This window comes from Thecamonas trahens (genome assembly GCF_000142905.1).
Source record: "Thecamonas trahens ATCC 50062 unplaced genomic scaffold supercont1.58, whole genome shotgun sequence".
In the NCBI taxonomy this organism is placed as follows: Eukaryota; order Apusomonadida; family Apusomonadidae; genus Thecamonas; species Thecamonas trahens.
Genome location: NW_013657622.1, coordinates 24,566 through 43,656, shown reverse-complemented (window position 1 = coordinate 43,656; position 19,091 = coordinate 24,566). Strand labels below are relative to the sequence as shown.

The window sequence follows — 19,091 nt, the reverse complement described above, 5'->3', positions numbered from 1 at the left end:
CCAGGCAACGGCCATGGACTACTTCCTTCATCTCTACCCATGACCATACATCATGGTCATATTCATTCTTTGGAACTCTCCTTCCCTTGGTGGAACATTGCTTCCGCAAACTGCTCCCTTTCTCTTTGGGGCTTGCATCTCGTCCTCGCAGAGGCACCTCCGCCCACCACCGCAGCCACCGCAGCCACCGCCGCCGCCACCGCCGCCACCGCCACCACCGCCACGACTACCTCCTCTACCACATCGCCATCGTCTCCGATCTCTACCTACTTTACCTCTCTGGCTATGTCTCTCCTCCTGCATGCACGTCTCTCCGTTGGCAACGTTCATCTTCGCCTCGAGACGGACAAGACCGTCATGGGTCTCGAGCTGGAGGAGTTGGCCCTCAAGGCTGCTGTTCTTTCTCAGCTCTCTCCGCTGACAAAGTTGGTTGTTCTTCGTGCGCTCACTCTGTATCTTGAGCCTGAGCCCAAGACTCGCATCGCAAATGCAAAGCTCAAGGATGCCGTGGCTTTCTTTGCTGCTGCCGCAGACGACGACGCAGCTGAGATCTCCTCCCAGCCCATCGTGTACAACATCGACGCTTCAATTTGCGTCACAGTGCCTGGCCCGGCTGGTGCTCACCGTCCCACCGTCTCGGTGAGCGTTCCAGCCGTGCCGATCACCATATCATCGGCCCAGGTCGCCGCTCTCGGCTCGCTCAGCAACCTCTTTTCCCGCCGCGCCGCTCTCATCCGCTGGCGCGCCTTCCGACCTTCCAGCCCGCCGTCACAGCAGCCTCTTGAGTGGTTCCGCTACGCCGCCATGGCCGTTCTCTCCGACATCCGCGCGGCACGGACGCAAATGCTCGGCGAACAGCCGCCGCTCGCGGCCACTGCCGCCGCTCTCGCGGTCGCCGGCGAGCTCGACGAGCTGCGCAAGCTCTCGGCCACCGCAGGTGCCATCTACGAGGCCCGAACCCGGGCCTACTGCCGCGGCGACGGCCCACCGCCTGACTTCGTCTTGGCCACCGACTCTACTGCCGACGGCTACTCGCCGGCGCTCGCATCGCTGGTAGCCACCCCGTACGGCAGGCGGTATCTCTCCAAGTCCGGCATGCCGACTCCTTCACTCGCCGCCCGCATCACGTCGCTCGCCCGCATCGTCGCCGCCGCCGCTCCACCGCCTCCGCCACCGCCTCCGCCGTCGCCGCCGTCGGCGCTCTCCCGGATGGTGCAGACCGTTGTCGTCGGCCTCCTCTACCTCGTGCTCGGCAAGCCGACCTCGCCCAGCCCGCCATCGCCGCCGCTGCCTCCAGCTTCCGAGCTTGCAACTGTCACCGTCAGCTGCCTCACCCTTCGCATCCGCTCGCAGCTGCACATGTCCGACCTTGTCCTCCTCACCCTCTCGAGTCTCTCGGTCGGCTATGCCCCGACCAAGACCGCGGTCCGTCTTGGCTCACTCCACCTCCGCGATTTGTACGACCCAACTGGCTCGTACGTCAACATTCTCACCGAGTCGCACATGCCCAAGCACATGACCCACGCCCAGCTGCTGGCCGAGGCCTTTGACCTCCGCACGCCGGACGATGTTGCCGACGCAACGCCTTCTGCGCCTCGCCGGCGCGACACTAACCTTTCGGAGCCGGCCCTTGTTCCGGGCGCACACCCGCTCACACCCGAGGAGCAAGCCACAGCAACAGCAGGCATGGCCCACGCATCGTCGCTAGGCGTGGTTGCCTCGTACGCCGTCGAGCGCGCACCTGCCGCCGCCGCCCTCGCTGCCGCCGCGCGCTCCTCCACCGTCGCCCCGGTCCTTGCGCTCACCATCGTCTCACGCCCAGCCGTCGACGACGCTCGGGCAGGAACATCCATCTCTGGCGCGCTCCGCCCGCTCTCGTTTGTCTACAACAAGGTGCTCCTCGACAAGGTCTCGGCAGTTCTCAAGGCCACAGCTGGGCCGGACGAGACTCTTCCATCATCGCTCCTCCCACCGGGCTTTGCTCGCGAGCTGCCGCTCACTCCCCAGCTGGCTGTCGACGCGCTCAACGAGATGACCGACCTCGATGTCGACGTCACCCTCGACGGCATCTCGGTCATTCTCCCGCATGTCGCCACGGTCAAGCACGGTCTCCGCATGGTCTTTGACATCGAGAGCCTCAACATCGCCATCCACCGCGGACTGCCACACCTGGAGCCACCGGCCTCACTCGCCGAGCTCCCGGACAGCGTCGTGTACTCACCGACAGACATTCGCATTGCCTCGCTTTCTGTCTACCTCATCGACTACGCGTCCAAAGACGCGGAGACCGCGACCTCGGCCTTCCGCATCATCGATCCGTTTGAGCTCTCAGTCACCTCGGCCTCGCTCCTGCTCCCACAGCTGACCATGCGGTACGGCTCGCGACTCGACGTTGCGCTCCCGCACGTCGTCGGCCACTTGCCGGGCACAAAGTACCGCGAGCTCATGTTCTGCCTCTCGGCCATCGCCTTTGAAGAAGAGTATGTGGCGCCGTACGCGGCCTCCCGCGAGGAGATGGAGCCGATCCTCGCCGCTGACGCCCGGGCAGGCTTTGCCAACAAGGGCTACATGGCGGTCCGCGCCCTCTCACTCAAGCTCGAGCTCCACGCCGACGACAACTCGTCGCGGGCCATCGACCTCTACTCGACTGACTTTTCGGTTGTCGCTGCCCCGCCACCCGGCGCGCTTGCCACCCACTATGACATCGATCTGCCAGCCACCACCTTTACCTTCCGCGACTCTGAGCAGCGGTACGTGCCGGCCGAAGCCTTTGCCCTCCACATCAATCTCGACATGATCAACCACTTTCAGTGCCACTACGAGCCGTACATGCGGATGGGCGTTGTCCTACCCTCGCTCGAGCTCGTCCTCCCGCAGGCCTACTACGCCATGGTCACCACCATCCTCGCCCAGTTTGGCGGTGAGACAAGGACTGGGCGTGTCGAGCCGCGGGTCGACTGGTCGCCCGTCGACGACGACGAGTGGACCACGACCGTGATCTCGGTCGTCTCGGACAACTTTGCCCTCCGCCTCCTTCCGGGCTACGGCTTTGACGGCAAGACCGGCGCCGACGCCGGCAACGTCGGCCTCGCCCTCTCGTCCTTTAACCTCGCCATGGCCGTGACCAACGAGTACAACACGGCGTACAAGATCACAGCCCGCCGCCTCGACCTGGTCAACCATGGGGTCAACCGGAGAGCCAGCCCCGACCTCTCGCAGTTCTCCTCCATCCTCAGCCCGGCTGCAGCTGTCATCGACGACCCAAGCCGCTGGCACCTCGACATCGACTACCTCGTCGACGTCTCGTGGGACGCCCACGCCACCGTCACCCTCGACGCCACGGACATGCACATCACCCCGGCCGCCGTCGCCGCCCTCACCTTTGTCGGCGCTTGGGCCTCGGCGCCCGACGTGCCATACGGCGAGTCCCCTCCGCCGCCGCCGCCGGCCATCCCGCCGCCCACCACCAACGACGCCATCCGCAAGTCGCCGTCCTTTACGGTTGCCGCCATTCTCTCCGATCTCAACATCTACCTTGTTCGCCATGAAACCGACGCTGCGTCACCAGCGCTTGGCCTTCTCCTCGCCAACACGCACCTGTCGTACACCGTCGACCGGGCATGGGCCACCGCTGTCGCCGTCACCCTCTCGGGCCTGGAGGCCTTTGTCACCCGCATGTCGGGCCCGACCCAGCATGCCGTTGCCATCTTCCTCCCCACCGACCTGCTTGTCAAGTACTCGGCCTCACCGACTCACCTGCCCATCACCGACTCCCGGGTCGCCGTCTCGCTCGACCGGCCGGCGCTCCGCCTCGCCTATCCAGACATTGTCCTTGTCCAGGGCATTGTCGCCGGCTTGAGCGGTCCGCAGCAGCCGGCGCCGTCGAGCGCTGACGAGGCGCTGGCCACTGCGGCACCGGCCGCCGTCGCCGCGCTCAAGGCCGGCGACAAGGAACGTGACCTGACGTTGGTTCAGGCCTCGCGTGCCGCGCCAGTGCCGACCGTCACCGTCACCGATCCCGAGACGTTCTCGGCCTCATCGTCCTTCTCGTCGGCGTCGTCATCATCGTCGTCGTCAACCTCGGACCTCGAGAACTTTGCGCGGAGCGCGCTCGTCGAGCCTGGCGCGTCGCTGGCTGACGCCGGGGACGACGGCGCGGCTGCGTCAGGGCCAAGCGCAGCGCAGTCGGACTCGCTGCCGATTGGCTCGCCGCGCGGGCCGCCAGACTCAGTGCGAACGTCCGAGACCGAAGCCGAGGTCGATGAAGGCGACGCCAAGTATGCCAAGCTCAAGGAGAGCGAGACAAGGCACATTTCCTACTACCTCGTTGACCTAATTGACCTCCGGGCCACTCTCTTTGACGTTGCCAAGCGCGGCGCGGTCCCGCTGCTTGAGCTACGGCTCGACTCGGCCTCGGTCCGGTACTCGGACGTGTTTGCCACCCGGGCCTCGGCCAAGGTTGCCGTCCACCTCTCACTCGGCAACTACAACCACAAGCTTGCGGCGTGGGAGCCGCTCCTCGAGCCGGCCTACGCCTCGATCGGCTACGAGTTTAACGCGTTTGAGAACAAGTGCGCAGGCTTTGCCGCTTACGACGTCTCGACAGAGACACCTGCCGATCGGCGCGAGCGCGAGGCCCGCGAGGCTCGCGAGAGGCGTGTCCGCGAGCGCGCCGCCCGCCACGCCGAGGCCATCCGCCGGCGCAAGGACCGTGCTCGCCGCCACAAGGCGGCCAAAAAGGCCAACGCACAGGCCCGCGCACGCCGCTCGAAGCGCAAGTCACGGGTGGAGACCGTGGTGCCTTCCGGCCAGCGCCGGATGGTTCAGCCGCCACTCTTTGGCCAACCCATGGCTATCCACGACACCCACCCGTTTGCTGGCGAGGTGGTGCCGCGGCACGAGCCCGATGGTGATGATCCAGCTACTCCGTCACACCCCGCATCTACGAGGCCGCACCACCGGCGCCACCGCCACCGGCGCCGAATGCACAAAGCCGCCTCGGGCGAGACGTTCAAGTCGCCGTCGCGATCGTCGCTCGCTTCGGCTGGCGGCTCGGCTGTCAGCCTGGCGCCAGAACGAGGCTCGAGGCGCAAGGTGCGCCGCCGGCGCAAGCGGCGTCGGACGGTGGATGGGCCGGTTGGAAGTGTCACCCCCGCGACACCGCCCGCGCGACCCGCGGTTGCGTCGTCTGGCTGGTCTTCGTCGTGCTCGGAACAGCATGCGCACGCAACGCCACGGATTGTGGAGCTCTTGTCGTCGTCAGCGAGCTACTCGCTGTCGGAGCAGTACGAGGGCCATGCGGCGCCTGGAGCAGTGGTGGAAGAGGACGAGCTCTCGGTGTATACATGCTCGACCTCGTCGATGGGCTCTGTCTCTGTCTCATCCGACTCGCTGCGGCTCGAGTCCGAGTCTGCCGACGACGAGGCCGAGGGCGTGTTGCTGAGCGAGGGGCTGGTGCTCGGCTCGATTGTGCTCGACAACGACGTGGCGCAGGAAGAGTCTGTCATGCGTGAGCAGCTCTCGACGTCGCGCAAGCCGACCTCTGTCCTCAACCTCAACGTCACGCTTGAGCTGCTGGCCAACGTGGAGCGGCTGCAAGGTGTCATGGCTGCGCTCTCCGAGCCGGAGAAGCAAGTGGCAAGCGACCCGGACTGGGCGCCGTTCCGGATCCTCAACGCCACCGACGTGGCGGTCACCTGCTGGCCGACGTCTGCCGGCGAGACTGTTGTCGAAGGCGAGCCGATGGTGCTGGAGGCCGGCAAGCTCGCGTCGCTCGAGTTCCCACAGACTCGCGACCCGCGGTACCTCAAGCGGTCGGTTGATGAGACGCACACGCTAGTTGTTGCGCTCGGCTCGCCGAGCGCGCCGAAGCTCAGCCCAATCTCGCTGGACTCGGCCGGGACATGGATCCTGGACGCTGTGCTGGAGCATGACGGGCGTGAGCACGAGGTTGCGCTCCGCGGACAGCTCAAGTCGATGGGTGACGGCTCGCACCTACTGGTCCTCTCCTCGCGGTTCCTGGTTGTCAACGAGACCGAGCTCCCGATCCAGTTCCGCGGGCTGAACAACGGCGCCGTTGCCTTTGCGTCCGAAGCGGTGCAGCCGAACGGGTGGACAGCGCTGCCGCTGTGGCTAGTTCCGACGCCGGCGTGGGCGTTTGAGACCCGGCCGGTCGGCCAGGCGCTTGCCATCGACGGCATTGGCTTCCAGTGGTCCGCCGGAGTGGGAGTGGCGTTTGGGGCGGCGTCCGCGAGTGCTACAAGCGGCGTCCTGCCTCTGCGGCGAGGCCAGAGCAAGTCGAAGCGGAAGATGGCCAAGGCTAAGGCCAAGGCCAAGGCCGAGACTGGCGACCGCAACGCTACCGAAATGGCCAACGAGGACACGGCGACATTGGCAGGGTTGGCACGCGAGGGGCGCGGACAGCGGCTGCGTGGAACCGACTCGCTACTGCTGAGCTTTGCCGCCGGGCGCAAGAGCGGCGACCGGCGGTTGCAGGTGGACCATGCGTCCGATCGCAACGCGCTGCTGTACGCGTTCCCTGACGACGCGACGCTCAACGAGGTTGACGTCCGCGACGCGACCCACGGCGTCGTCCCGTCCGAGGCTGGCGACGACTGGAAGCGGACGGTGCGCGACGATCCGCGCGACCGGCTGGAGGCACTGTCGCGGATCGGACATGCGTATGCGGTGCTGGCCAAGGACATCGAGGCTGTGCGCGACCACAACGGGTCTGTGGCGATTCATCCGCTACCAGCGGTCCGTGTCCGGCTTCTTTCGCCAGTCTACGTCACAAATCTACTTCCGTACTCTGCACACGTCACTGTGTGGTGCGATGGCGAAGAAGTGCTTGCGAGCAACGTCATTCCGGGCGGACGAGTCCCTGTGTACGGGGCACGGCCCGATGGTGAGATGGATCTTGCGGTGGCTGTGCCGGGCTACGGCAGCAGCGAACGGAGTGAGGCGTCGCTGGCCACCGAGATGGGCGAGCTTGGCGCGGTGCTGGAGCTGCCGGGCGAAGCCGGGCAAGGAACCGGCCCGCTCAACCTCTACGCCTTTGGCTCGACGTCCGGCTCGGGCGTGGGCTCGCTTGAGATTTACTCGCGGTTCTGGATGGTCAACCGGACCGGGCTTCCGCTCAAGTACGCACCGCACGCGACGATGGGGACTCATGCTGGCGAGGGCCACGGTTCTGCCGTGGCGGCGCCGTACCTGTTCTCGTACGCAGAGAAGCGAAAGCTCTCACGGTCCAAGGCGACGATCAAGGTCCACACCTCCGAGTGGTCGAACGGCGTCTCGCTCGCCAACATTGCCGACAGCGGAGCGATTAAGGTGCTCGACCGGACCGCGCTCGCCGAGCTGGACCTCGTGCGCGAGTGGCAGCTTGGGATCAAGATCCACAAGGCAAGTGGGGCATTTGGGCGGACTTCAGTCGTGGTCATCGAACCGCGGTATGTGTTGGTCAACCGGCTCGACGAGCCGCTGCTGTGGCGGCAGGTGGGGACCGAAGTCTCGCACCGGCTGGAGGGCGGAGAGCACCATCAAGTCCACTTTGTGACGGCCGGCGGCGCCGACAAGCTCCAGCTCGGGTTCTTTGACGCCGACTGTGTGCCGGCCGAGTTGCTCGCACCACGGCCGACTGCCGAGGAACGGCTGGTCGCGGTCCAGGCTGCAGAGTCGCCTTTCCCAGACGAGAGCAAGTTTGGGCTCCTCGGGCGCGAGCGGTCGGTCACGTTTGACATGGGCAGGCAGCTGCCGTGCAGTGACGACTCGTCAGAGTGGTTTGACTCTGACGATGGCGACGAGCAGCAGGAAGTGATGTCGTCGGACAAGGCCGACTCGAGGCGCTGAGCGAGTGCGGGACGGCGCTGACAGGGCGGTCGCGGATCGGCGAGGCGCCGCCTGCGGTGGGCCTTCCGCTGGTACAGGGCGAGGGCGAGGCGCGTGCGCGTGCGGAGGAACAGTACGCCAACTGGTCGTCTGCGTTTGCCGTTGACGGCTTTGGTGTGGTTGACCTCAACGTGTACGCGAGCCATTCTGAAGTACTGAGCGTGGCGGACCGGGTCCGGCTGCAGATTTCTGTGGACGATCCGGTGGTGTATGTGGTGGTGTCGCGGCCACAGGCGGCGCAGACTGCGCCGCGGTACAAGCTTGTCAACGACACGGTTCATCCGATCTACTACTGGCAGTGTGATGTGGAGCAGGCTGTGGTGGCCAAGCTGGAGCCGTGGACGAGCACGGCGTACGGATGGGACGCACCGCATGCGGACAAGAAGAAGCTGTTTGTCCAGTTCCAGGCGGCGGGCGACAAGCCGATTGGCCTCAAGGTCGAGATCGACGAGACCAAGGCAGTGCCGGAGACGGTCTCGTTCTTTTCCGAAGAACTCGGCGAGGTTGTCCAGCTCGAGGTGAGGGTGTACATTGAGAAGGGCTCGCACACACACGTACTGAGAGTGTACGACCCGAAGCACGCGTCCAAGAGCAGGTCCGACGACGACGGGGTGACGATGATGGAAGCGCAAAAGTCGTCGGCCATCATCTCGCGGATCAAGGTCCATGTGCCTGGACTGGGCATTTCGGTCATCGACCCTACACCGGAGGAGCTGCTGTATGCATGGATGGTGGGCGCCGAAGTGTTGCTCGAGACCGACGAGCGAGCCATCCAAACAGGACACATCACTGTGGAGCGACTGCAGGTGGACAACCAGGACGAGGACTCGGTCTTTCCTGTTGTGGTCAACATGGACGAGGGGCCGCTCCGCAAGGGCATTCCGTTTCTGCAGATTGTGTACAACAAGGCGATAGCATCGGAGCGGGTGCAGTTGTTCGGACCGACGGTTGTGGCGATCCAGGCCCTCACGGTCCGTGTGGAGGAAGGGCTTGTGGTGCGGCTGATGTCGATGGCAGAGGGACTGCCGTCGGCCAAGGCATCGCTGGCGGCGTCACTTGAGGACTCGCTAGCGGTTTCCTCGCAGGAGCCGTCTTACGACGAGGCAGCCGGATGGGTGCGCGAAGTGTACTTTCGGGTTCTCGCCATCTCGCCGATCTCGCTCAAGGTCTCGTTCGAGTCTGCGCTTGACAAGAGCGACTCGATTCTGTCCAAGGTGCTCAACCTCGGGCTGCTCCTCCCATCGTTTGACTCTGCGCCGATTGTGTTCAAGCACATGCTGTTGGAGCACTTGTTCACGACGCAGGCGTCGCTGCAAGCGCTTGTGGCCAAGCACTACGAGCGGGGGCTCATGCGGCAGGTGCTCAAGATTGTGGGCTCGCTGGACATGCTGGGCAACCCTGTGAAGCTCTGGTCGAACATCACGCACGGTTTCCACGAGTCGTTCCACGCGTCTGCCGAGTCGGTGCTCCTTGGCCCGCGGGAGTTCTCGCGTGGAGTGGGCAAGTCCGCGGTCTCGCTGACCAAACACGTAGCGTATGCCATGTTCGACGCCACTTCTGCCATCACATCGTCGATGGGCAAGGCTGTGGCTAAGCTCTCGTTTGACGACGAGTATCTGCGAAAGCAGGAGGCGCTGCGGCGGCGGCGGGCAAACAACGCCGGGCGCGGGCTGATTCTGGGCGCGTCCGCGTTTGGCAAGGGTCTATTCTGGGGCGTGTCAGGCCTTGTGCTGCAGCCTGCAAAGGGCGCGAAGCGTGGTGGAGTCAAGGGCTTTGTCAAGGGCATGGGCCGCGGCGTGGTCGGGCTCGGAGTCAAGCCCGTGGTCGGCGTCCTCAACTTGCTGACCAAGACGCTCGAGGGCGTGCGTAACTCTGTGGACATTGAGGTGCACTTTACGCGTCTCCGGCCGCCGCGGCACTTTTGGCTCGACGGGCGGGTGCACGCGTACTCGTGGCACCTCGCACACGCGCAGCTCCTGCTGTACACGCTCAGGTCGGGCGCGTTTGCGGCGAGCGATGCGGTGCTCGCCGAGGCGCTGGTGGCCGATGGCTCGCTCATGGTCATTGTGACCAACAACCGGATCTTGTTGCTGCGGGCCGAAGGCGCGGACGCGGGCGAGAGCGGATCGCTGACGGAAGAGGCGGACGCGACGGTGGGTGCGGTGGAGAAGCTCAACCGCAAGATTGTTCGCCAGGTGCCGTTCAAGCGGGTGCGGCGCGTGGCGCTCGGCTCGTGGGGCGTGGTGGTGGCCGAGGCCGGGGCCTCTAGCGAGCCGCTTGTGCTCTGGTCCCACTCGGCTCGCAATCTGCGGTTTGTCTTTGACGCGGTGCGTGTCGGATGCAAGGTGTGGCAAGACCAGCACGGGCACGAGCACCAGGGCCAGCTGCATTAGACTGTTTGCGACTTTCGCCCCGTGTGAGGCAGGATAAAGAAGCGTTTGCTTTACGCTAGCTCTCGTCGTCGTAAGAGGCGATGCGGAGAGCAATCATGTCGACATCAATGTCGTCGTCTGCGGGCGACTCAAAGTCCCAGACGATGAGCGAGGCGTCGCGCGAGGCAGAGATGAGGCGCTTGCCCGAGACGAGGAGGGCGCGGACCGAGGCTTCGTGGCCAGGCATCATGCGCAGGTTCTCGCCCGAGTGGTAGTCCCAGATGCCGACGGCGGTGTCAGCCGAGCCTGTGAAGAGGAGGTAGGGGTGGACGACGAGCGAGAGCGGAAAGTGCATGTGGCCGACGAGGGTGTGGAGGCAGGAGTGCGAGGAGGCGGACCAGACGCGGATGGTGGGATGGAGGGCAAGCGAGATGATGATGTCTTGCCGTGCGCCGCGAGTACGCGGCACTTCCCAGGCGACCGAGATGACCTCGGCCTCGTGACCGGCGAGGACGGCGAGGTCTTCCACGACGACCGGGTCGGGCACGGAGCGTGAGCGACGCGAACTGTGCTTCTTCCGGCGCTTCTTGCGGCGGCGGCGCGACTCCGAGTCGGTGGCGATGGTGGCAGCAACGCCAGCGGGGGAGGCGGATGGGGCGGAGCCTGCGAGGCGATTTGCAGCGGAGCGCGCGTCTGCGAGGGCGGCAGCCATGTGGGACGACGAGTCTGCGGCGGAGAGGTTGAGAGCGGATGACGAGCCGGAGCCGAGGACGTCACCCATCGCCTCTGCGGCGTCTGCGACGAGGGCAGCAACGTCCCACAGGCGCAGGGTGTGGTCGCGCGAGCCGGTGACCAACAACGAGGCGTCGGCAGTGAGGGCAAGGGTCTTGACCGAGTCTGTGTGGCCGCGGCAGATGAAGCGCGGCGGCGGATCGCGCTGGCGGGCGGAGAGCGAAAAAGCCATGACGGTCATGTCCCACGAGGCCGAGAAGAGGAGGTCACGGTGGCGGGCGAGGGCAGCGATGCGCGACGTGTGTCTACGGTAGGTGACTCGGCACGTTCCGCGGAGCACGTCCCACACCCGGATCTTGTCGTCAAAGCCAGCCGAGACAAGGACTGTGGGCGTGCGGGCAGTTGCCGAGGTGTTGAGCCAGTTGGGCGCCGGGACTGGGGAGTCGGAGACCACAACCGAGGGATAGGAGGAGAGGGCCTTGGCATCGTCAACAAGGAGCATGTCGTGGACCTGTGCACGATGACCTTCAAAGATGTGCTGCGTCTCACCGTTGCCGAGCCACCACTGGAAAACCGAACCACCTTCTCCGCCAGCAAAGACACAGTTGCTGGTGACGACCATGGACGAGATGGCCTCCTTGTGTTCGAGGACAACGAGCGGCGGCGGGAGCGGTTCATCTCCGGTTCCCGGATTAGCATCGATTCTCCAGACCTTGCACATGCCATCCTCCCCGCCTGTCACGACGACTTTGTTCTCTGTCCCAGGCACAAACGAGGCAAAGAGGACGGCTCCTCCATGGACTCCATCCAAGACTCCGGGCGTGACCTCTCCAGCGCCGTACGCTACGTATTCATCGACTGCCGAAGTGACAGGCGGTGTCTTGTTGCTTTTTCTTTCAACCTTTTGCTCTTGCCCATGTACTGCGTTATGCTGGTCATCAACGCCCTGGTGCCCGTCCCCACACCCGTCCCCTCCTTCCCCTTCCCCTCCTCTTCCCTCCTCACCGTCGCCTTCGCCGCCAGCAAGTAACTCGTCCGCTCGCGAGCTGCCATGGCCCTCAGCCTGGCCTACCTCGTTCGACGCAGCCGCCTCCGCGTCTCTGCTCATACCTCTGGGTAGCCCGCGGAGGTGTGAGTGAGTGAGGTGGCTGTGGTGGGTGGTGGTGGTGGGTGGGGGGTGGGGGGGGGGGGGGGGGTGGTCAAGGCCGTGGCCGTGGCGGGTGTGGCCATCGTCGACGCCGAAGGTTGCGGCATTTTGCTGGTCACTCGATCGTTCGTTGGTTGGTTGGGGGTGTGGGGCTGTCAGTCAGAACACACGTTGTCTAATTTTTGATCTGGTCAAGATGGTGGAGAGTATACTCTGCGAATAAAACATAGATTGGTTAAAAACTGTTGCTGCAAGGCTTGAGATGTGTGCAATGCGGGCAGCGGCCAGCTGGAATGGTCAGGGAGGGCAGCATACGGGAAGAACAAAGGCAGTAAAAGTTTGCCGGGACATTCTGGTCGACATGGTTGACCTCCGGGTCAATTTGTCAAGCGGACTTGGGCAGGACTGGCGAGGCGCTCTGGCGTGCGGGGGCATAGCTATGTGCCATAGCCACAGCTCAATACATTGTAGAAATGATAGCATAGGAGAACCGCAAAGTATTTGTCGTATGTGGTGTGGAAGCAGCGCGTACGACGTCATCGCCTGTGGTGACAGAGCGTGTTGGACTCGCAAACTGTCATAACACCAAGTCAATGACGTCAATTGGCTCACCAGCCACCAACCAAGTTGAGCCCATCCAGCGAGGCCAAGGTCAAACGGAGCGAGGAGCGACAAGGACCAAGGGCGGCGGGAGCGTGGTTGTGTGAGAGTCTCTGGCGACAGACTCGTCTTTAACGAGCAGACGGCGAGGAAGAGGGAGGATGACAGCGATTCCGGAGCACCCGCGTGGAGTTGTGCCGCAGGGCAATGCGCTTGTGCCTGGAGCAGCGGCGAGCATTCGGGCGAGCGGCCTCGGCGCGTTTGCGGTTTTCAGCGACAGCGATTTGCTCGATTTGTTGAAGCGATTGGGAGTGTGGGCAGTTGGCAAACTGGCGCAGTGTTCTCGGGCTATGTATACGTATGCCAATGAGGAAGAGATCTGGCGGGCGGTGGTGCTGGCGGACGATGGACTCTGTGGCTTTGGCTTTGTCGACTCGTGGCGGACAACCTGGCTGACCATGCACGCGTCGGAGAAGATCTCCGCCGAGTACATGGCCGAGATGATGGCGGGGCGAGGGCTGAAGGCCGGGCCGTGGCGCGGGCTGTACTCGGACTACCTTGCGCAGGGCTGGGTGGGGCCAACGTCGATCTGGCCATGTTTGACGAGGACGAGACCATCGAACGGATCAAGGCGAGCGAGGTGTCTGTGGAGGAGTTTGTTGCGCGGTACGACCGGGAGAACGTGCCTGTGGTGATCGAGGGCGCGATAGAGCACTGGCCGGCAGTGGCAGAGCGCCTGTGGTCTAAGGATGCGCTGGTGGAGCGGCACGGGGCGACGCGGTTTGCCTGTGGGCTGGCGGACCTCACGCTCGGCGAGTACTTTCAGTACTCGGCAGCGACGCGCGAGGAGGTGCCGATCTACCTCTTTGACAAGGCGTTTGGCGAGAAGGAGCCCGGGCTAGTGGACGAGTACGAAGTGCCCGAGTACTTTGGGCGTGAGGACTTTTTCGCAGAGCTGGCGGCCGACGTGCGGCCGCGGTTCCGCTGGTTCCTCATCGGGCCGGCGCGGTCGGGCTCGACGTTTCACAAGGACCCCAACTACACGTCTGCGTGGAACGGGCTTGTGAGCGGGAAGAAGAAGTGGGTCCTCTTCCCGCCGCACTACACCCCGCCTGGGGTCTTTCCATCGGGCGATGGATGGGACGTGACCGCTCCGCTCTCGCTTGCTTCGTGGTTCCTCAACTTTTACGCCGACTCGCGGTCGCCCGATGCGCCGGTCCAGCCTGTGCTCGCAGTGCAGAAGCCCGGCGATGTGCTGTTCATCCCTGCGCAGTGGTGGCACACGGCGCTTAACCTGGAAGAGTCGATTGCGGTGACGCAGAACTACGTCTCGCAGTCAAACTTGCCCGAGGTTGTCGACTTTGTCTCGCGCAAGGCTGACACGTCGCTGTACGATGCGCTCCGGGCGTCGCTCGACGCCAACCATCCTGGGCTTGTGGAGAAGATCCGGGCGGAGCGGGAGGCGAGCGGATGGAGCAAGAAGCACTTTTTCCCCATGCCCAAGGACGTGTCGCCGGCTGCGACGGCGGCTGCGGCTGCGGCGGCTGCGAGCAACGGCGGCGGTTCGTGGTGGAACGGGGTGACGGCGGCTGCGGCGAGCAACGCCGAGGCCGGCTCGTCGTTTGGCTTTACGTTTGGGTGAGCGGCTACTTTTTGGCGTCCGGATGGGCGTCGCGGACGAGGCGGACGGCCATGGAGAGCTCTGTCGAGAGCGTGGTCGGCATCTTGTGCTTAGTGAGCTCGTCGAGGAGCTTGGCCATCGACTTGAGGGCCTTGCGGACCGAGGAGGCCGAGGCCGCCGGCGTAGCGAGCGACGTGTACGAGGCGCGGAGCTTGACGATCGAGTTGTAGACGGAGCGCTTCTTCTTGTGCTGGAGGACCGAGACGTAGGCTGCGTTGATCTTCTGAAAGCGTGATGACGCGCGGCGCTGGTCGCGGCGCGTGTCGAAGCGCGACGGGTCGAGCTCGGTTTGCAGCCGCTTAAACGCCGAAGCGAGCGCCGAGTCTGAGACTGAAGCCGCGACGCCGAGCATGCTGTAGTAGTCGTTGTCGTCAGCGAGCTCGGCGAGGGCAGCGAGAGCGCGGGCGCGGGCGGCATCGTCGGACGCATCGGCGGCACTTGCGCCTGTGCGCGGCTGTGCCGAGGCGCGGGCGCTAGAGCTAGCCGCACGGGCCGAGCCGGACGAGGTCCGGGTCCGCGATGCGGCCGCGGTTTTGGACGACCGGCTCCGCTTAGACTTGGCCGGTTTGGCCGAGAGCATGGCGGTGAGGACCGAGAGCTCGTCCGGCGGAGCGTCGGCCGACCCGTCGTCGGCCGAGCGGCTCTTGGTTGTTGCAAACTCGTCGAGGACTCGGGCCTTGGCCGGCGAGCCGGCGAGGGCAGGAGCGGCGGAAGTGGCGACAGCTTGGGCGGCGGACCGGGGTGACGAGCTGATGCCGCTGGCAAACATGGTCATAAAGTCGTCGTCGGCATCACCTGTGTCCGGAATGGCAGTCGGGACTGTCGAGGTGTCGCCGACGAGTGCAAAGACGTCGTCAGAGCGGGACGGCGGCGGCGGTGCGACGGCGGCGGCCGAGCCAAAGATATCGGCGGCAGTGGCAGCATCAACGCCGTCGTCCGAGTCCGAGTCGGCGAACAGGTTGCGGGTGTTGGCGGACGCAGCCGGGGCCGGAGTAGACGAGGGTGGGGCGATGTCGGGCGAGTCCGAGTCGGAGCCGAACAGGTCGGCTGTGTTAGGCCGGCGCCGTGCGGAGGGGGCTGGTTGTGGTTCAGGCTCGTCGAGGATGGCCTGTGTGAGCGAGGAGGGTGGCGGCGAGGAGGATGGCGGCGGCGAAGGAGGAGGAGGGGAGGGTGATGACCGAGCGAGCACGTCGGTGGGGACGTCGACGGTTGCAGCAGGCGGGTGCCAAAGAGGAGGTCAGTGGCCTCGGGCGGGCCGCTTGCGTCGCCGCCGGTGGAGAGGGCGACGGTCGGCTCGTCATCGAGGCCACCGAAGAGGTCCGAGGTGTCGCGAGTGGGACGTGACGGGCGGGCCGCTTGGGCGGCGAGGCGGGAGTGGCGGGAGGTGGAGATGGAGAGGGAGTAGGGGAGGGAGCGGGTGAGGGGGTGGGGGATGGGGCAGGAGCGGGAGTGGGAGCGGGAGCGGGAGAGGCGGGAGCGGGAGCGGCAACGACGACAGGGGCGATACGCTCAGCGGGTCCGAGTGGTCACCGCCGGTAGAAAGGGCGACGGTCGGCTCGTCGTCGAGGCCATCAAATAGGTCGGCCGAGTCGCGGGCCGTGCGGGGAGAGCGGGCATGCCTGGGCGACGAGGCGATGGGAGAGGAGATGGGAGCGTCGTCGGCGGCGGCAACAGGTGACGACGGCGACGAGGTTGGCGGAGTCGGATGGTCACCAAACGGATCGAGGGCGGCGCGCGGGATGGGGACCGGAGCTGAGCGCAACTGCGATTGCGAGTGCTGCTGCTGCTGCTGTGGCTGCGAGTCAGAGTCATCGGTAGTCGGGAGCGGAAGCGGGCGGGCCTTGGCGGCCTTGAGTGCAGGCGAGGCGGGCGAGGGCAGAGCCGCGGGAGCGGTCGGGTTGAGCGCGGCCGGAACGTGGTGGCGGAGGACAAAGGCACGGAGATCGGCCATGGGCTGGCATGCGTCGACAGCCTGCAGCATGTTCCAGTTTGTCTCTTGGATAAAGGGCACAATGGCGTCAGCGAGGGCGACGTGGTGGGTGAGAGCGCGCTTGATGAGCTCGTCGCGGTCGAGCTGGATGTCCTGGAGAGCGACAAAGTGAAGCTTGAGATCGCGCGAGGCAAATGCCATCTCCTGCGAGGCGAGCTCGCGGTGAACCTTGACCAGCTCGGACTCGCGGAGGGCGACATCGCGATCAAGGTTCCTCGCCTGGGCGAGGAGCTTGGTCCGCTTGTCTGGCTCTGTGGCAGCCTTGTACCCCGCGTGTGCTTTGGCTGCGGCGGCGCGGACCTTGTCGAGCTTGCGCTCGTCCTTGGCGACTGTGTCACGGAGCGGCGAGAGAGCAGCGATGGCCTTCTTTGCGGCTGACGCAGCCTTCTTGGCGGCGTTTGCCGAGACAAAGGCAGCCAGCGGAGCGACAATGTCAGCCATGACAGCCTCTGCGCGACCATGTTGACGGGCAGCAACAGCGGCGGTTCCTCTCCGAAAGGCATTGATAGCAGCAGCGAGCGACATGTTCTCCTCTCTCATGGCAGATGATGATGACGATGAAGACGACGAGGGATGATGCGATGATGATGACGACGATGATGAAGACGGATGACGATGAGAGGACGATGATGACGTCGATGATGATGACGAGGGAGTTGTGGAAGGAAAAGAAGCTTCGCTCGAAGCAACAATGTCCAGAACTTTGCGAGAGTAGTCCAGCTCTGCCTTTGCGAGCGACTTGAAGAGATCGGCGAGGTGCTTGGTCACCTTGCGTGACTCGTCTGCCAGACTCACCACCTGCGGGAGTTCCTTCTCAGAGAACAGTCCGAATGGTGTGTCAGAGTTGAACATCGCCAGTTCAGGGCCACTGAGTGCCATGGTCTTGCCTGTTGCGCTGAGCTGGGCTGGTGTGAAGTGGTCGTGGTTGTGGTGGTGGTGGTGGTGGTGGGGTGGGGGGGGGGGGTTGGTGGAGACGGTGGGTCCAAGAGAAGGGGGTCGTTCGAACCGACGGTTGCTGGACGAGCGATTCATGGGACGGAGAGGGGGGGTAAGATTATTGGGGTGAGGGGAGGCGAGGGGAGGCGAGGGGAGGCGATGGGAGGCGAGAGGAGTGACGGCTATGTGATCGTGCAATGTATCGGTTCTGGCGGATGGGCTGATGTGAGGGGGGGGGGAGAGAGAGGGTTGGCGCAGGCCGCAACTGGGTGCAGGTGTGGTTGCGTTTTACTCCGACTTGGCCGCGGGCTTCTTGTACGACTTGTTGAAGAAGGCCTTGAAGAGGGTAAAGAAGGCAATCATGCCGCCAAACATAAGCCACCAGCAGAAGTAGTTGCCGGCACAGTCCTGGCCCTCGGGGAGGTTGAGATCAATGGCAGCCCAGCCAAAGAGAATGAGGACGTTGATGCCAAACTGGATCATCTGCGCCACAGTCAGGTACTTCTTCCACCAGATCTTGGCGCCCATGGCGGCGCGGAGGTAGTAGTAGTACATAAACGAGTGGATCGTGGTGTTGGTCAGCACGGCCGTCCATTGGTACGTCGTCTCAGAGTCCATGCCCGAGAACGAGGTGTAGAGGGTCAGCACGTGATGGAAGACATGCAGGAAGATGATCGGGCGCTTCTTGAGCGCCAGGAACACCGTGTCCAACAGCTCGTAGTACTTGGAGAGGTAGAATGTGTAGATGAGGAAGTACATCGGGCCCGAGGTGTACTTGCGGTACTGATCGCAGAAGACAGAGACAAACCCATACTCATCCTCCTGTTTCCCCACATCAGTTCCGTCCGTCCCCCCATAATACACCCCGTCCGTCCCCCATTCCCCATAACACACATCGCCCCATGTACGTGAGTCTTTCCATCGTCTGTCTTTGCCCGTCTCCTCACCAAGCCGCCCAGTCGGGCGACGAACCAACGACGATCCCCCGCGGGGGAGCAGGCAAGCGACACGGACCTTCCGCCTCAGCTACACTCCCGACCAAACCAAGCCCAGTCACCAGGACCACACCATGACAAAGAGCACCCAACAAAGAAGACACTCATATGACTAGCAGTAGTACATGCTCTTCGTAGCAGGAAGTGGTGGCGGAGAAGGTGGCTGCGGCGAGGCGGACAAAAAAGCGGGGGAAAGGCGGAGGGAGAGCGAACGATTTGACAGCCGAAGGGCAAAGCAGGGAGGAGGGCAGAGGGAGGGGGGGGAGAGGGGGGGGGGGGGGTGGGGAGGGAGCGAGGGGGAGGGGGGGGGAAGGGGAAGGGGGAAGGGGGTATGAGTAAAGGATACATACAAGAGAGTAAGAGATAGCAAGGTAGAGGACAGTGATGACCGAGGTGGCAGAGTAGAGGAAGAGAATGAGGTTGTGGACGACAATGGCGGGCTTGACCCACGAGGGCGTCGTCTTTGTCGCCATGACCTCTTGCAAGCCAAAGATGACAAGCAGGTACACAATGAGAGTACCAAACATAACAGGCCGTGTAGACAGAAGAGTCGTCCCAGGAATCCATTCAAATGTCGAAGGATAGCTCATGGCGGCATTAAGCATCTCCATTTGCGGCGCCAGAGTGAGGTGGTGCTGCTGCTGCCAACCACAATCTTGTTGCACATTAACCATCAATGAGATGGCTCCTCTCGCACGGCTGCCGATGGCACGTGGCTGCTCATCACACATGACTGCCCATCGCACGTGGC

The 19,091-nt window shown here is 64.3% G+C and overlaps 5 protein-coding genes across 5 annotated transcripts; 2 read left to right on the top strand and 3 right to left on the bottom strand.

Annotated features, from left to right (window-relative positions):
* Window positions 1–285: 285 nt before the first annotated feature.
* On the top strand, window positions 286–10,314 carry AMSG_10449 (uncharacterized protein; the record flags this gene model as incomplete). The annotated part of the gene is made up of 2 exons (XM_013898156.1): window positions 286–7,812; window positions 7,842–10,314. The coding sequence occupies 2 exons, from the start codon at window positions 286–288 to the stop codon at window positions 10,278–10,280; spliced, it is 9,966 nt and encodes a 3,321-aa protein (XP_013753610.1). The 3' UTR covers window positions 10,281–10,314.
* A 21-nt stretch (window positions 10,315–10,335) lies between these two features.
* Window positions 10,336–12,099, bottom strand: AMSG_10448 (uncharacterized protein; the record flags this gene model as incomplete). The annotated part of the gene is made up of 2 exons (XM_013898155.1): window positions 10,336–11,834; window positions 11,997–12,099. 2 exons carry the CDS (start codon window positions 12,097–12,099, stop codon window positions 10,336–10,338), a joined length of 1,602 nt encoding a protein of 533 aa, XP_013753609.1.
* Window positions 12,100–12,874: 775 nt separating this feature from the next.
* Window positions 12,875–14,380, top strand: AMSG_10447 (F-box protein; the record flags this gene model as incomplete). Its single annotated transcript, XM_013898154.1, has 2 exons — window positions 12,875–13,310; window positions 13,346–14,380. The coding sequence occupies exons 1-2, from the start codon at window positions 12,900–12,902 to the stop codon at window positions 14,378–14,380; spliced, it is 1,446 nt and encodes a 481-aa protein (XP_013753608.1). The 5' UTR covers window positions 12,875–12,899.
* A 4-nt stretch (window positions 14,381–14,384) lies between these two features.
* On the bottom strand, window positions 14,385–17,314 carry AMSG_10446 (uncharacterized protein; the record flags this gene model as incomplete). The annotated part of the gene is made up of 3 exons (XM_013898153.1): window positions 15,927–17,314; window positions 15,598–15,712; window positions 14,385–15,466 (listed from the first exon to the last, which is right to left on the bottom strand). The coding sequence occupies exons 1-3, from the start codon at window positions 17,286–17,288 to the stop codon at window positions 14,385–14,387; spliced, it is 2,559 nt and encodes an 852-aa protein (XP_013753607.1). The 5' UTR covers window positions 17,289–17,314.
* A 301-nt stretch (window positions 17,315–17,615) lies between these two features.
* On the bottom strand, window positions 17,616–18,959 carry AMSG_10445 (GNS1/SUR4 family protein). The gene is made up of 2 exons (XM_013898152.1): window positions 18,691–18,959; window positions 17,616–18,167 (listed from the first exon to the last, which is right to left on the bottom strand). The coding sequence occupies exons 1-2, from the start codon at window positions 18,949–18,951 to the stop codon at window positions 17,634–17,636; spliced, it is 795 nt and encodes a 264-aa protein (XP_013753606.1). The 5' UTR covers window positions 18,952–18,959; the 3' UTR covers window positions 17,616–17,633.
* Window positions 18,960–19,091: the final 132 nt, after the last annotated feature.

Bases quoted from the DNA above. Each gene is read 5' to 3' on its own strand.
- AMSG_10445 (XM_013898152.1), bottom strand. From the start codon at position 18,951: ATGGAGATGCTTAATGCCGCCATGAGCTATCCTTCGACATTTGAATGG. The intron at 18,168-18,690 runs GTATGTATCCTT...GTGGGGAAACAG, and splicing joins TTGCTATCTCTTACTCTCTT to GAGGATGAGTATGGGTTTGT.